General features: G+C 41.4%; 1 protein-coding gene across 1 annotated transcript; it reads left to right on the top strand.

Moving 5' to 3' along the window:
• Window positions 1-127: 127 nt before the first annotated feature.
• On the top strand, window positions 128-10,281 carry LOC120032195 (diphosphoinositol polyphosphate phosphohydrolase 3-beta-like). Its single transcript, XM_038978175.1, has 5 exons — window positions 128-427; window positions 4,828-4,938; window positions 6,449-6,493; window positions 6,762-6,849; window positions 9,426-10,281. The coding sequence occupies exons 1-5, from the start codon at window positions 332-334 to the stop codon at window positions 9,632-9,634; spliced, it is 549 nt and encodes a 182-aa protein (XP_038834103.1). The 5' UTR covers window positions 128-331; the 3' UTR covers window positions 9,635-10,281.
• The last annotated feature ends 7,563 nt before the right edge of the window (window positions 10,282-17,844 follow it).

A 17,844-nucleotide genomic window follows, 5' to 3' on the forward strand; every position in this document is an offset into this window, starting at 1 on the left:
GGAGGACTTCGGAGGTGGATACAGTATGGACTCCCTCTACTTAAATAAGAGATTGCACATAGAAGTGGAGGAGGGTATGGGGGACTGAACTGCATCCAATAACCCAAAATCACCGAGGGAATTCCCTGACACGAACGCACTAAACGCAATTGGAGTGAATGGGAAAATACACCGTCAATGGGTAGATTGCCGGTATATCGCGTTCTTGTACCTCAGTGATACACATATGCCGGTTTTCTCTTCGCCATCCAGAACCTTGGTTTGGTGACTCACTCTTCGTTCGTTCATTTTCTGGATTTCGTTGCCTGCCCGGTGAGGAGTAACCTACATAATGAAGTTCAAGCCGAACCAGACCAGAATTTATGATGGCGAGGGCTTCAAGAAACGAGCGGCATGCTTGTGCTTCAAGAACGACCGTGAAGAAGAGGTATAACGTTAGATGGTTATATTTCTCATTGACAGTTCAGGGGACCGATACTGTCCTGTCTTTAAACCAAAACACTGTTCTCGGCTATATCCTACACTTGTCAATATTGTATCTATATTTGCCTATTGTAATAGACTTAAATAGGTTTTTATTGTGGTTTTACCACTTAATTCATCAGAAAATGTCGATGTGCGGGGGCTGTCTTGCCGTGTCTGAAATAAATGCTTCTGCGGGTTTTTAAAACCTAATGATTAGCGAAGTAGGCTTGATGTTAAACAACCCCCCCCCCCCAAAAAAAACAGGAGTGTTATAGTCTATTTATACGCTTTTTATTAGCCTAGGTTCCATAGCTTTAGTAATACATCCTTAGTGGTATTGTGTGACTGCCCGCGGCTATCCAGTTTGGGCTAGTTTGAGAGAAATGCAAGGGGGTCGAGGCGCTCTGTTGCATGTTTCATTTGACGGGCGGGACATCAGTCCAGCCATTGCTACATTGTATGCGATACCACTGTACTAATGCATACTAGTTTAAACACTAGTAACAATATCACCGTCATCATTTTACACCTTATAATCTTTGCTGCCTCATAAAAATGAAATGAAAATGCGTAATTGATGAAGTGGCCATTTTGTAAGACAGGTTTTCAAGTATCCTAGGCTGAAACCAAAGGTAGCCTACTGAAAAGTAGTCTCAATCCAGGCTTTGTTTTTATATTTCTGGTTTGAGAGAATATCTTTAACAAACTGCTGTAGACCTAGACATATTCCTCGTAATGGTTTCTGGTTTTTAACGGGCTTCACCATAGCCTACGTACCACCATGATGCAAGCGTTCACTGGTAATGGTTTGACAAAATGGACTATCTACCCAAGTCAATTTCCTCGAAATTATAACAACATAACAACTTGTTACACACATTTTTTAAAACATTTTATTAAATCGGAAGCAATTATTTCCATGTAATAGGCTATATTGTTGTGCATGTGTCCTTTCAGTCAATATAGCATCCTCCAATTGTTTCTGCCTAGGTCTATTTAAATGTTTAAAGCCACAATTTATACAGATATGACTTATATCTGCTACCGTAACAAGTTAAATAGGCCCACTTTATCATAACCAAAATCTATGGACCTATTCCATTGTTATGTGTTACTATTTTTATTTAAACTGCATTGTTGGGTAGGGCTTGTAAGCAAGCATTTCATGGTGAAGTCTACACCAGTTGTATTCTGCGCATGTGACAAATACAATTTGATTGATTTGATTTGTTGTCATAGGAGACTTAGTAAGCAAATTATGTAATTTTTCAGTGCATGAACTAAAGTCGAGAAGACTACTAAGGCGGGTCATTATTGTAAAAGTGGCGATGCTTTTCATTTACTGAGCCACACGCCTTGTTTATGAACAGCTCCTACATTTGGATTTGTACTGTCTGATAGAAATCCAAATGTGTATCAGACAGTTCAAGACACTGCAGCCTCTGACTTCCCTGCACCACTGTTATGCAATGTATAAGCTGCAGACTTTATCTGTCTGTCATTAAGAACTCTATCAGAGCACTCAAGTATTTGTAACACACACACACACACACACACACACACACACACACACACACACACACACACACACACACACACACACACACACAGAGAGAGAGGTGGCCTGAAGGAGAAACTGTTGTCCCTTAAGACTTCGGGAGACTTGTTCTCTCCCTCATGCATAGCCGGTTCTTTCAGGAACAAGGAATAGAGATATATCAGTTTGCTGTGTGTCAGTGTGTGCCGTGCCATAGGCACATTGCATTGTGGTAGAGCAGCTGGGTAGCTGGAAGGCTTTCTCACTGAGTTATATTAATGAGACTGCCCAATCTCAGTCTCAATGGTGCGTCCCAATCTCCCTTTTGATTTTTACTTGGGAAATATTTATTAACATTAGTAATTACCTACACATACAATCTTGTTGCTGACATTTCATTTGTGATGCTATAAAACAAGTCAACCTTTGTGTAATATCTTAGCTTGTTTTAATATTTAAGATACCTGTGGTGGAACAAATGGAGACCATCTTCAATCACCCACCTGTGTCTCTGGTCAAGGGTATTGTTAGGTCAAGAAATGCTTCGCCTGAGTCTGTTCAACTGTTACTGAGCTGTTGTAATGTATAGAGCCAATCCCCAGGAACATCTTTACAGAGTTTGCTCTGGGTCTGTCCAGCTACTCTGTCGTACTTGCATAAATTCGTTAAGCCTGAACAGGAGAAAAGCCTCTGTGGCTCCTGCGTGGCCAATATTGTCTTTGCCAATGCCAACTCTTTGTGCCAATCCCATGCTGTTGAATCCCTGAAGGATTATGGCCTATCTGTTTGCCTAGAAGAGCGTTCATGCCGGAGGGTAGGAGCGATCTGTTATGGGTGCCTTCATCCAGCAATGGGTGTCTCCCTGAGACTGTATTACAGTACATTGTGTCTTTTCAGTCCACTGTGTCACTACAAGACTAAGGGTTTGTTGACACTTGGTAAAGTTGAAGTACGGTTTATTGTTCGTCTGGATGGAGTAAAGGGTAGCTTATTACTAGGCAAATGATGTTGCTCTACTTGTACATTGCTAGATAGGATTTAAAGCTGTATTGAATGTGTGTGGTCTGGAATTGGCATATAGTTGGGCTTTGTTTTTTTATACCGACTAGGCTGAAAGTAGGTGTATTTAGTGTAAAACAAGGGGCAGCAAACTTCCGTATGTTGACTTCATAGGTCTATTTTGGTTATGACTAGCCACTCTCCTAATGCATTAAAATACTCCAGTCTAAAATTTCAAACCTCCTTAGGCTGGCATGTGGGAGACTGGTTTATTTGACAGCCACAGTGTTGCTCCTCCGAGAAAGTAGGTGTTTATTTCCTCCCTGAGATTCCTGGCCCGTTTAGCAGGCTTACAAAACACACTGGAATATCGCTTTGAGACGCTGCTGTTTTCCCTTTGGTCTCCCCCCTCCATCTGCACCTAACCTTTGACCTATCTAATATGTTGGTGTGGCGTTTTGCTCCTCACTGTGCCAAGTGTTCCTCAGTGCCATGATTTTTCAGTGGGACGTAACTTGTTAGCCTAAGCTGTTGACATAAATGACATGAACAATGTTTTGTATATTGCATGAATTTGTATGAGGTGCTGACAAGCCTTATGTCTTTCCTGGAAAGAGTTAAATTCGTAACATTTCATATCCAACCACATTTTGAGCAAGAAATAGAAAAAATAGGACTTAAAGTGAGGCAAAAATAACACTGGCAGGATGTATAACTAGCTTTGTTTTGTAAACTCCGCAGTAGACACTGTCAAACACAGTGACATCCCTGAGCTGCTTAAAGCCTTGCTCCCCCCAAAAAATATTTGCAAAAGGCACACAACGGTGCCCCACCCCTATATATAAACACAGACAGTACCCCCCCAACACACACACAAACACGTGTGTACACACATGTACACTCACATTCTGAAGCGCTAGCAGTCTGTTATAAATAGGTTAGTAAGTTCATTCTATCTCCAAGGTTTATGGCTTTATAATGTAGGGTACTAAGCAGACAGTCTGGTCTACCCCGCTGCTTCAGTTGGATCCCTTATTCTGTGTGTGGCGCCCGTAAATATAGCTAACCGTCCCACTCCCTGTCCACCCTCCACCCCCTCTTAGCCCGGGACGAGCCAGATGAGATGTCGGCTCAGTTAAGGCCCGGGAACATGACGTGGTGACCCGTGCCGTATCCACTGGGTGGCCTCTCTTGGCCATTTGACTTGTTACTACCTGGCTCCTGGCTCAGACAGCAACGGGTCTGCTCCAACAATCCCACAATCCCATTAGAGCAGCACAGAGGAGTGTCAAAGCCGAGCTGCTAGCTGATATTACATGGCTGTCAGGCACTGGTTCCGTATAGAGGGGTCTGGATGGGGAAAAGATGGAAGGTGAAAGCCACACAAGCTGCTGCTGACGCTGCATTACTGTCGTATTCGACTGACTTGAGTTGGATGTTTCCTCAGCATGGTGAAAGAGACAACTGAGCAACTATGAGCCCCATAGTTCATGGGTGTGTGTGTGTGTGTAGGTCATGTGTGTGTATTGCATCATGAAAATGCAGATACAGGCTCATTCAATCTGTTCGGATCGTTGTACACGGCAGACTGTGGTGTAATTTAAGCTCAGGCACCTGCTTCGATGCTCCCAAAAGGATCTGATCTGGGTCAATCGATCAGCAAAGGTGGAGCATAGGGCCCTGTGGTGGAGCATAGGGCCCTGTGGTGGAGCAGAGGGCCCTGTGGTGGAGCAGAGGGCCCTGTGGTGGAGCAGAGGGCCCTGTGGTGGAGGAGAGGGCCCTGTGGTGGAGCTGGACTCACAGAACTATTGTGTTTTCTGTTCCAGGTGTTGCTGGTGAGCAGCAGTCGGCACCCGGACCAGTGGATCGTCCCAGGTGGAGGGATGGAGCCGGAGGAGGAGCCCTGTGGCGCAGCGGTCAGAGAGGTGTTTGAAGAGGTGAGTTCACCTGTCATCATCATCATCATATAAAGGAAAGATCCAATCATTCTGAATGTTCTATTGTTTTTGTGCATCTCTGAGTGATGTTCTATCAATTCCCGGGGTCATTTCATGTTTTCATATGATGCAAAACCTTTTCAGATGCACATCAAAATTAAAGAATGACCTGGGAGTTGATAGAGCATCGCTCAGAGATGCACAAAAACAATATCACATTCAGAATGATTGTATCTGTACTTTAATCCAATCAATCATCACCATAATCATCAGTGATGATGAAATTGAAATGAATCACAAAGTGGGTGTGTAACTAAAAGCTATATGCACGCACAAAACACACATTGATCTGATGGTCATTTGTTGATTTGTCTGTAAAGAACATGCCTTTTAGTGATGAGTGAGACTATTGTAATGTGTTAGTTGTAAACTCTGGCTTCAAGTCATGTAGTGATCATGTCATCTATATGAGTATCAAAAGTATTGCTGGCCCCTGATTGGTCATTTAAAGGCAACGTGCAGGCCCTACATTTTCTCATATACACTATGAGAGAGATAGAGAGAGACACTCTCTATAATTCACCACTGCCTGCCTTGTGGCATGTGACTGACCTTGTCGATCTCCTGGGATATCTCAATGGCACTTCACAGCATGTCCTCTCCAAAGTGGCTTCACAGCTAAAAAGGGTTCCGTTCTGAGAGACTTGATGTATGCATTGATTGTGGGTGACGGGAACTCACTTATGACATGACACAATTGGGAGGTACATTTTGGTGGGTCCAAAATGGGTTTGTAGAGAAAGGGGTCAGAAGGATTTGGTTCGGGTAGTGACTGAGGAACTCGTGGTATTCCAAAGGTCCAGCTGGTGGGAAACCTAACGTACTTGCGTACGTCAGCAGGCTAAACTTGGCTGCTGGATTCCAGCACATTCACAGGTCCTAAAGCCTGTCCAGTGGACATGGGCAGATTCTTTGTGAAGCTTGATAAAGTGGAAGTAAGGGGAATAGGGGGTGGGTCATGTGTCTTTTTGGAAACAGTAACCTCTCTGATTTTGACCTCTAAATATACAGCAGGACTGGTTGGGTTTGTGTTGTGATATTCAATCACGTTATATAGGGCAACGTGTTCTGATCTCACACACACACACACACACACACACACACACACACACACACACACACACACACACACACACACACACACACACACACACACACACACACACACACACACACACACACACACACACACACACACACACACACACACACACACACACACACACACACTCTCTCTATCTTCACATCTCAACACACACTCTTCACATCTCAGCACACACTCCTAACTCCAGTCAAAGGTCAATCTAAACCCCCACACAGTATTGTCAAGAATTGGGATTTCTCTACTTTCCTTTTTAATCTAACACAAGTGTTTTGGTTTGTCAAATTGCCATAGGCCCAATACTGTCATCTCACATCCCCCTAATGCCTCTCTCCTCTCTCCCACCAGGCAGGAGTGAAAGGCAAGTTGGGACGTCTCCTAGGTGTGTTTGAGGTAAGGCGTGACTCTGGGCTGACAGTAATTATAAGACAGTTACATTTTTACTCCCTGAAAAACTGTCATTGCTCTCTTGTGTAAATTGTCACATGAATGAAATTCAAGAATAGAAAATGAGTGGATTTGGTTGATGCTTAGTCAAGGGTTGACAAACTACCCTAAAGCATGTGCACCCTCTGAAAGCAGCTGTTTTTTCTTGAGGTGGCACAGGTAGAGATTCTTCCAACCTGAATTTTGAAATGTAGTTTTCTTTTCAACTTTACAGCAGAATCAAGACCGAAAGCACCGAACGTACGTTTACGTATTGACCGTGACGGAGACATTGGAAGCATGGGAAGACTCGGTCAACATAGGTGAGTTTATGGTCACATGACATCAGGACTAGAGGTCGACCGATTAATCGGCATGGCTGATTAATTAGGGCCGATTTCAAGTATTCATAACAATCGATAATCGGCATTTTTGGACACCAATTATGGCCGATTACATTGCATTCCACGAGGAAACTGCGTGACAGGCTGACCACCTGTTATGCGAGTGCAGCAAGGAGCCAAGGTAAGTTGCTAGCTAGCATTATACTTATCTTATAAAAAACAATCAATCTTCACATAGTTACTAGTTAACTACACATGGTTGATGATATTACTAGGTTAACTAGCTTGTCCTGCGTTGCATATAATCAATGCGGTGCCTGTACATTTTTTAGCGAATCACAGCCTACTTTGCCAAACGGGGGATGATTTAACAAAAGCGAATGTACCTAACCATAAACATCAATGCCTTTTCTTAAAACCAATACACAGAAGTATATATTTTTAAACCTGCATATTTAGTTAAAAGAAATTCATGTTAGCAGGCAATATTAACTAGGGAAATTGTGTCACTTCTCTTGCGTTCATTGCACGCAGAGTCAGGGTATATGCAACAGTTTGGGCTGCCTGGCTCATTGCGAACTAATTTGCCAGAATTTTACATAATTATGACATAACATTGAAGGTTGTGCAATGTAACAGTAATATTTAGACTTAGGATTGCCGCCCGTTCGATAAAATACGGAACGGTTCCGTACTTCACTGAAAGAATAAACATTTTGTTTTCGAAATGATAGTTTCCGGATTTGACCATATTAATGACTAGAATTTCTGTGTTTATTATATTATAATTAAGTCTACGATTTGATTGAGCAGTCTGACTGAGCGGTGGTAGGCGGCAGCAGGCTCATAAGCGTTCATTCAAACTTTACTGCGTTTTCCAGCTGCTCTTAGCAATGCTGCTTCACAGCTCTGTTTATGACTTCAAGCCTATCAACTCCTGAGATTAGGCTGGCAATACTCGAGTGCCTATTAGAACATCCAATAGTCAAAGGTATATGAAATACAAATGGTATAGAGAGAAATAGTCGATGCGTCAGTATTCCTATAATAACTACAACCTAAAACTTCTTAACTGGGAATATTGAAGAACTGGGAATATTGAACCACCAGCTTTCATATGTTCTCATGTTCTGAGCAAGGAACTTAAACATTAGCTTTTTTACATGGCACATATTGCACTTTTACTTTCTTCTCCAACACTGTGTTTTTGCATTATTTAAACCAAATTGAGCATGTTTCATTATTTATTTGAGACTAAATAGATTTTATTTATGTATTATATTAAGTTAAAATAAAAGTGTTTATTGTTCATTCAGTATTGTTGTAATTGTCATTATTACAAATAGGGTTTCAGCCCGTTCGATATAAAAATCGGCCGATTAATCGGTATCGTTTTTCTTTGGTCTTCCAATAATCAGTATCGGTATCGGCGTTGAAAAATCATAATCGGTCGACCTCTAATCAGGACTTCAATGTCTAGTATAATAATATGTTTTTCCAGGAAGGATATTGCCAGTACCAACAGACTAAATAATGAAATCCCACTCACTGACTAAAAGGCCTGGGATTGCAGAAAACAAGCAACAAACAAGTTCAATATTTTTCCAATAATATCCGGCTTCACCTAATCTAAAGTTTGGAGTCATAACACATCAATTCCAAAGTGGCTGATTAAGACTCAACTTATGCTGCTAACTGCTAAATCACACCAGCCTGCTGGCTTTGGAGAGCTGGACTAAAATAGCTGGTAAAAGGTAGAGTAAAATGTGAATGTGCGATTGGATTACCGAGCAGGTCATCTATCCCAGGCCTTCCCAAACAGACCTTGACTCACCACTGACTGCACCGAACAATGTGACCTGACCTCTGAAATCCATTAAATATCCTTTAGACTTCATCAGTCTTTTCCCTGAGTGGCTGGAGCTTTTAGTCCTTATAGATCTTACAGTAGGCAGTATATCAGCCTCAGTCTTTCTTTCGTTTTTGTTTACCGACTTAACCGCACGAATATTTGTTCCTTTGCACTAATAATCCTCATTCCTGTTAACACACATGATTACCAAACATGGGCTACGACTTGTTCCTCAAAAATAATGTTGTGAAAGCATGCCACTATGAATGACCTTTAAATGAGCTCATGTCTATGGCCTCATCTTCACGCAATAACACTGTAGCTGTTGTTAGAGATAATCAATGTATTCTGATAACATCTATTCTGTAAACATGTATTCAAACTGTCTATTAGCACCCTTCACAAGACTTTAGGTAGGCTGAAATTAATAGGGGCATTTTGAATGTTTAGATGACAAACGTTGGGCGTGTTTGCAGATTGGTAAGGGGATACCAGAATATTTTATTGACAGTGCCACATGGGGTTGATCCTGATCCCATTTCTTTGTGAGAAGATCCCCATCCCTCAAAGGGCAAATGTCACACTAAGTTCATGTGGAAAACCCCAGTAGTGCTGAACGCTGATTGGTTATTGGGAGTGTAGTAAAGACCCCCGTGGTCAACAGCAGGAGTGATTGACACTCAGTCTCTGTCTCCCCCTGCAGGTCGTAAACGGGAGTGGTTCACAGTGGACGAAGCCATCAAAGTCCTGCAGCACCACAAGCCGGACCACGCTGAGTACTTGAAGCGGCTTCATCTCAGCTGCTCTCCAACTAATGGGAACTCCCTGCTCCCCAGCCAGCCCCCTAATGACAACTTCCCCCGTTACGGCCCCCTCACCACAGGATCTGTTCTGGGCCCCTCGCGCAGATAGGACTGGGCCCTTCCCACGCCTATGAACTATCTTCTACCTGTACATATACACTGAAAACTGACATTTTGCATGAATATACGAATCCTCAGAGTCGCGGCTCACGCCACATGTATGTAAATTACTGTATACTTGGACAAACCAAAGCCATACTTGGAACTGTGTCTGGATGATTCAGTTAAGGAATGCCTTTCAGTAACTTCTTTAAGAATGTTCTATTGGGGTCAATTGTATTATTATTTTCATCCATAATTAAGTAAATCACACAACATGGCTGCCACAGAAAAGGGGTCATTGGCTGACAATAGGATGGAAAATGGCAGTGTCATTGGACCTCGGGAGCTGGCGCAGTATTGACAACAAAGAGATGCTACCTCAGTTGGACGAGCACTGGAAGGATGTCTTAGCACGGTGTCAGATTCCCTTTGGCTGGTGTTTAACCTGTACAAACAAACTACAGCTCAAAAATATGACTGTTTACCTACTTCAAGTAGTACCATAATGTGTGGACAGAAGACAAGGGCTCACTATTGTCCCTCCCCTTCACCTCAGTAATTGGTGCCCTTCTTCAAGTTCAGTTGTAAAAACAACACATTTTGAATTTCTTATATGGAGAATTTCACATTTAATTGCCTTTAATTGTGTTGCCTTGATTGTCATCAGTTTTTTTCTCCATCTATCATCATCATGAATAATAATAATTTGATATACTAATTACATTTTTAACCCCCGCCCCATATATGATCTGGTTAATCTTCATAAGAGTCTCTTTACTAGTTGAAGGCAGGCCCTCTTTAATATAATAATATCTATATTTCATTAAATTGCCACAAATGATGTCTCCTCAATGCTGAGATAATGTACCTTAATCCACACTTGAGCATCTTGTCTGACCACTGAATGAGGATAGAACCGCCCCACACAGGGGGCGTGTAAATACTGTGCTGCAGAGAAGTGTAGAGTTATGTGTCTGGTTAACAGAAATGCAACCATATTAACTTTTCTTCTCCATATTTGCGATTGTTTTTCTAATGATGTAAAAAAAAAAAAGTGTTTCATGGAGAAAATGCTGTGCCATGTGGTGAAGGTGAGACAGTAAAATTTGTCCTCCTTTCAGTTCCACCTAAAAACAGAGATGAGATGACATGGAACAACGAATAGGGAAGTAGTCTGAAAGAGAAAGGGAATGGATGGAAATGAGTGCTTTCCGTGTTAGATTTATGGTGGAACGACACTGGTGGTTAGGCAGAACATGGAAATGTTCTTACGATGGACATGGATGTGAGATATTGTAGTTGAGAACACACTTGTAAATTGTAGTGCTTTACTGGAGATTACACAAACATAAGTAGTTTCACTTTTTAATCTTATCACTCAACCACTATCTCACCCAGACTCCCAGCATTCATTTTATCACAAGTATACCCCTCTGAGGCAGACATTGTCAAATACATACCAGTATGTCAACTTTCAAATACTTGAGGTATTGCTGGATGGGCGGAGTTTGTACTTTTGGGATTATTCCATTGGTTCCATTTTACTAGGTAAGCTAAATCAAGAGCACTGTATTTTACAAGTGTACTTGACCAAGGTCTGCCATTGTTGATCATGCTCGTTTTTTCATTTGAGCTCATGCTTCATCAAAGCAGTTTTTTGGGAGGCAGTGTTTAGGAGCAAGTAAATAACCCAAGAAAGTGTTAAAAGATGAAGGTGGGCTCTATTGTGAGTTTGATATTGACCCTTCTTAAAATCTGTTGCATGAAAAGATTTCATCGGCCTGTCTGATTGAACAGTCATCTGGCTGGTCCAGTCTTTCTATAAAACCTGTCATTGGATAATGTCTGCAACATGGTCAGACTACATGTGTTGTTTGTTGCATACATTGTGTCTGTGTGACAAATAAATATAGATCCTGTGCCAAATGACAAATGTTTGGTATAATTGGCCAGGCAGAATGATAAAATCAAAATCTACTTACTCTAGCCATGTCTAATACATGATAATAATTGGTACATTTGGTAATGTTCTAAGGATTTCAAAAAAGACATGGTTATTCATGAAACTATCACCTTGAACCAGTTGTATTTTTTTATGGATATAACAATTTATGGAGATTGGATTTATGCATACTGGTACACTACATTCAGGAAGGAAAGTAAGGACATTAATGCTATTTGTTCTGAATTTGACCTTTTTTGGATTTTTTTGCAGGGGAAAAGTGGAACATATACAGCAGCTGTAGTTTTATTTTGAATGAATTACCCCCATGGACCCTTATTACTGACACTAAACAGTCCCTGTATAATGAATGGGTGGGGGACTGCTGTGAATGTGTGCTGATCAACTTTGTTCCAGGCACTCTCTCACTAAGGTGTCTTGAAGAACTCACTTGTTTATCAATGCAAACAGAATTTCCTTTATGATCATATGAACAGTGAAATTGGATAAAGTAGATTGAAGACTTTTCTGTTTGGAATAATAATTAATTAAAAGGGAATTACTTTCAGCCTGTCTGTACTGTATCTACTCATTTTGTTCAGTGTCTTTTAGTAGGTTGTTGGTGCATGGTTGTGTGAGGGAGGTGTTAGTGGGTGGGGTCAGGTGTTACTTTGTGTTTGTTTTCCAATAAAAAGACAGTATAGAACAGGAAGTCCACAATGATGCTGCATGGAAATGGACATAAGATGACTGCTCCAGGGCACTTAGGAGGGGTGCATGAGACATAGTGGCCTTCAATATTTTTAGGGTTGTTGAAAAAACGATAGGCTGCATGCAGCCCAATGAACTGAAAATAAAGTTGGGGAAAAGTCCATCAAATTGTTATTCTAAAGCCCTTTTTACATCAGACATCACAAAGTGCTTTATAGTAAGGTGTCTGCTCATGTAACTACAATGTACACTGAACAAAAATATAAACACAACATGTAAAGTGTTGGTCCCATGTTTCATGAGCCGAAAAATATCCCAGAAATATTATACGCACAAAAAGCTAACATCCCTGTTAGTGACAATTTCTCCTTTGCCAAGATAATCCATCCACCTGACAGGTGTGGCATATCAGAAGCTGATTAAACAGCATGATCATTACACAGGTGCAGCTTGTGCCGGGGACAATAAAAGGCCACTCTAAAATGTGCAGTTTTGTCACACAACACAATGCCATAGATGTCTCAAGTTTTGAAGGAGCGTGCTTTTTCAGTTCTGCCCACAAATGTAAAATAGGATTGAGGTCAGGGCTTTGTGATGGCCACTCCAATACCTTGACTTTGTTGTCCTTAAGCCATTTTGCCACAACTTTGGAAGTATGCTTGGGGTCATTGTCCATTTGGAAGACCCATTTGCGATCAAGCTTTAACTTCCTGACTGATGTCTTGAGATGTTGCTTCAATATCTCCACATTGTTTTCTATCCTCATGATGCCATCTATTTTGTGAAGTGCACCAGTCCCTCCTGCAGCAAAGCACCCCCACAACATGGTGCTGCCACCTCCGTGCTTCACGGTTGCGATGGTGTTCTTCGGCTTGCAAGCCTCCCCCTTTTTCCTCCAAACATAACGATGATCATTATGGCCAAACAGTTCTATTTTTGTTTCATCAGACCAGAGGACATTTCTCCAAAAAGTATGAACTTTGTCCCCATGAGCAGTTGCAAACTGTAGTCTGGCTTTTTTATGGCGGTTTTGGAGCAGTGGCTTCTTCCTTGCTGAGCGGACTTTCAGGTTATGTCGATATAGGACTTGTTTTACTGTGGATATAGATACTTTTGTACCTGTTTCCTCCAGCATCTTCACAAGGTCCTTGCTGTTGTTCTGGGATTGATTTGCACTTTTCGCACCAAAATACGTTAATCTCTAGGAGACAGAACACGTCTCCTTCCTGAGCGGTATGACGGCTGCGTGGTCCCATGGTGTTTATACTTGCGTACTATTGTTTGTACAGATGAACATGGTACCTTCAGGTGTTTGGAAATTGCTCCCAAGGATGAACCAGACTTGTGGAAGTCTACAATTTTGGTCTGATTTCTTTTGATTTTCCCATGATGTCAAGCAAAGAGGCACTGAGTTTGAAGGTAGGCCTTGAAATACATTCACAGGTACACCTCCAATTGACTCAAATGATGTCAATTAGCCTATCAGAAGCTTCTAAAGCCATGCCATCATTTTCTGAGATTTTCCAAGCTGTTTAAAGGCACAGTCAAATTAGTGTATGTAAACTTCTGACCCACTGGAATTGTGATACAGTGAGTTATAAGTGAAATAATCTGTCTGTAAACAATTGTTGGAAATATTACTTGTGTCATGCACAAAGTAGATGTCCTAACCGACTTGCCAAATCTATAGTTTGTTAACAAGAAATTATGGAGTGGTTAAAAAACGAGTTTTAATGACTCCAACGTAAGTGTATGTAAACTTCCGACTTCAACTATATATATATATTTTTTTATGTCTTGCGTGCCGGATTAAAGTACGTTGCCCCCCCCTTGGGTTAGGGTATGGGCAGGCATAAGTTACAGACAATAAATAAAATTGCCTTTTATCGCCATTCATCTCGTTTCAGCATTATAATACACAGCCCTATGTTGCAAGGATCTGTACTCAATTCCTGGAAGCTGAAAATTGCCCAGTTATCCATGGCCTGCATACTCACCAGACATGTCACCCATTGAGCATGTTTGGGATGCTCTGAATCGACATGTATGGCAGCGTATTCCAGTTTCCGCCAATATCCAGCAACTTCGCACAGCCATTGAAGAGGAGTGAGACACTATTCCACAGGCCACAATCAACAGCCTGATCAACTTTATGCAAAGGAGATGTCACACTGCATGAGGCAAATGGTGGTCACACCAGATACTGACTGGTTTTCTGATCCACGCCCCTACTTTTTTTGAAGGTATCTGTGACCAACAGATTCATATCTGTATTCCCAGTCATGTGAAATTCATAGATGTAGGGCCTAATGAATTCATTTCAATTGACTGATATCCTGATATGAACTGTAAATCTTTGAAATTGTTGCATTTATATTTTTGTTCAGTATGGATAACCTGAAGGCTACCTACCTCTGTTTAGGTGTCCCAGGTGTCTTTGATGCTGTAGCAGTGTCTTCAGGTGCTCAAGGTCAGAGACAGACTGAACACACTCCTCCAGGTCAGAGAAGGCAAGGCTGTGACAAGATGCTGTCTGAGGGTGAGAGGAAAACTTAAAGTTAAAATGGAAAATGGAAAAGGAGAGTGCAGTCCAATCCCAAATCAACCCCTAGCTCCTACCCACTGGAAACTTGTTGATGTTCAGTCCATTTATTCATCTATTAAAGGGGGTTCATTCATTCATAACTGTAAACGCAACATTTTTCACATTTGAATTGATAGCATGAAGATGCAGTCATATCAGAACCTGTGTAAAACTGGGCCCTGACAGCAACTCCTCCAGTCTGGAGAATAACTCCCACACCAGAATCTGCAGTGCTGTGTCATACTTAGTACCGTACTGCACTGGGAACACCTCCTTTAATGAAAATGTAGAGAGCCATTACACAGTGAGGTGAATGGTCTTGCCTATAACACTTGTTACAGTCAATATGCATTAGTTTAATAAAATACTTTTTAAAATCCATTTGCACTAATATTCTTGATATTTGTCACAGTACCCAACTTGACACACAACACACACATCACATGCTTAGGAGCATTACATTCCTTTTCAGGTGCATGCCTGCCTGCTTGCTCTTCAGGCATAAACAAAACCTTTGCTTGATTATTACACAGAACTACCCAACTTTGGTATAGAAATCATAAAGTGTGACTTTGTGAGATTCAAATGGTATTAGTAATTGACAGGTGTGATACAGGTGTTGTATATTAGAAATGATTGGATAGTAAATGACAAAAAAAAAGACCTCATCCAGAAATTCTGCATAATTTACAACAGTGGTTCCCAATCAGGGGTACTAGGAGCCCTGGGGGTACTTGGCCTATCCACAGGGTGGTACTTGAGAATACTCAGAGACCATAGGCCTACTGTTAAAATGCATGAGGGGGTACTTCAGGGGTACTCCGGACACAGCAAAATTCAGTTGGTGGTATAGTGACCGAAAAAGGTTGGGAACCACTGATCTACAATAGGGATGGGCAATGTTGATGGGGGTGGGGCCCCCCCCAAAACAAAAAACTGAATTAATACATTTGCCACTCATGAGGGGCCGCAGTGGCTCGCTGGTTTGTCAACCCACAAGTGCAGTCAGTGCCGGCCCTAGCATTTTGGGGGCCTTAAGTGAAGTTGCCCCTCCCCCCACCTTGCAAGCAAAACATTTGACGGCAAAGAGAAAATTGAAGTTTGAGTTAATTTCCTGCAATTTTACACATTTTGCCATGGGCCAGAGAGAAGATTTTGCAATTGTATAACTCATTTCATGCAATTCTGCTCATTTTTTTCAATAGAGCAGCCTGGTCTCAGGCTATATGTAACATAGTAAATGTAAATCTGTGACACTCAAATTAGTATGATATGTTATATTTGGTATGGTATAATTACATAAGACAGGTTACTTAAGACAAAAACAAAAGGAGGGTGGTTGGTCAGAGTGGATGGGTGGGTGTATAACTTTAGCAACTTTTCAACTACTTTTCATGTTAGCTAACCCTTCCGCTAAGCCCTAGCCTAGCTAGCGTGAGCCCTCTAACAACAACAAATTGGAATTCGTAACATATCATAAGTTTAGCAAATTAGTTTCATACGAATTGTCATTCGTAACATATACGAAATAGATGATGGGCATACACAAAATAATACATACCATACTAAACATAACATATCATACTAAATGGAATGTCTCTAATTTACATACAGAATAATACAAAATGCTCTGAGACCAGGTTGGGCAGAGAGAAACATTTACAGTTTTACAGACAATTTCCTGCAATTTTTTAACATTTTGCCATAGGGTGGAGACATGTTTGCAGTTTTTTATATGGTATCTGATGATCAATGGGGGGAGGTCGATAATTCGAACATGATTAGATAGCTGGGCGCTAGACTAATTGACCAATCTAAAAATGTTTTGCTGATATGAACTAAGTGAGTGACAGTCAGTAACTGACATAAGAGAAAAACTGCTGATGCACAACCACATTTCGAAATAGCATATTGTATGTTCTACTAGTCCAACTATCAACAGTAAATTGAAACCCTGAAAGTTCCTTAAAAAAAGGGGTGGGGGGAGACTTATCCGCGGGCCTATAAAGGGGAGGGTGCCAGTTGCCCATCCCGGATCTACAAGGGTTGCTATTTCTCAGAGAATTGGCCTTGTAGCCTATCAACGATAATATTTTGGCATTCTTCCCAGCGTGTCCTCGCTTCCTTATTTGTAAAATGATATTACAGGTGTCGACTATACAGACCACACCCCAGTGACAATGAACTCAACTGTCTCACTTGCACTGGAACAGACTCACCCGAGTACTTCACCGTATATGAACGGGTCGGGAAAGGACGATAGTGACACTTTTGATGAATCTGCGGGCTATTTTATGGAATTACACGTTTGGAGAGCTACGGAATCATGGAAGCGCCGCAATTTATGAAGTCAGTTTTACCCGCACTAGACTCATTCACACTTGACGCAGATGACACGAGTTTGGCATTACCACCGGAGGATAATACAAAGACTCATTCAACCGACCGGGTTTTTCGTGTTCAGCAACAAGTGCAGCTCACACTTGTTCGTAAGGGCAAAAAGACAACGTCCAATGGTAAAATAGTAGTTTACAATGTGTTTTTCATTGAGTCTGTACGAAGAAACAAGGTCTGTAAGATTAGCCTATTGAAATCGCCAAGGGAATTAGAATTTGAAGATTGGGGGGGTAAAAATGTTTCTGCATAGTTTACCAGGAAATACAGGACGGGTCGAAACCAGATGCAACCAAATGGACATGCAGGCCTAGTCATTGGTGTCAAATTCTTAGTGACATTGTATTTGTCATGATGTTTGCAATCATGTCAGCAAACTATTATATTCAATCTCCTCTAGTCTACTGTATTTGCAGTCCTCCCCATTTACCTTTCCAATAGGAGAGGGCTGCATCCAGATGGTAATTAGGGAATTGGCGAGATGGCATGATCCTTCAGAACACATGTGGTGTATCTTTCAGGTAATCTTCATCTATCCAGAAAGCCATCAATTATCACCGGTTCCAGAGATGGAACCTTGAATAAC

The sequence above is a fragment of the Salvelinus namaycush genome, chromosome 38, assembly GCF_016432855.1.
Source record: "Salvelinus namaycush isolate Seneca chromosome 38, SaNama_1.0, whole genome shotgun sequence".
NCBI classification, from domain to species: domain Eukaryota; kingdom Metazoa; phylum Chordata; class Actinopteri; order Salmoniformes; family Salmonidae; genus Salvelinus; species Salvelinus namaycush.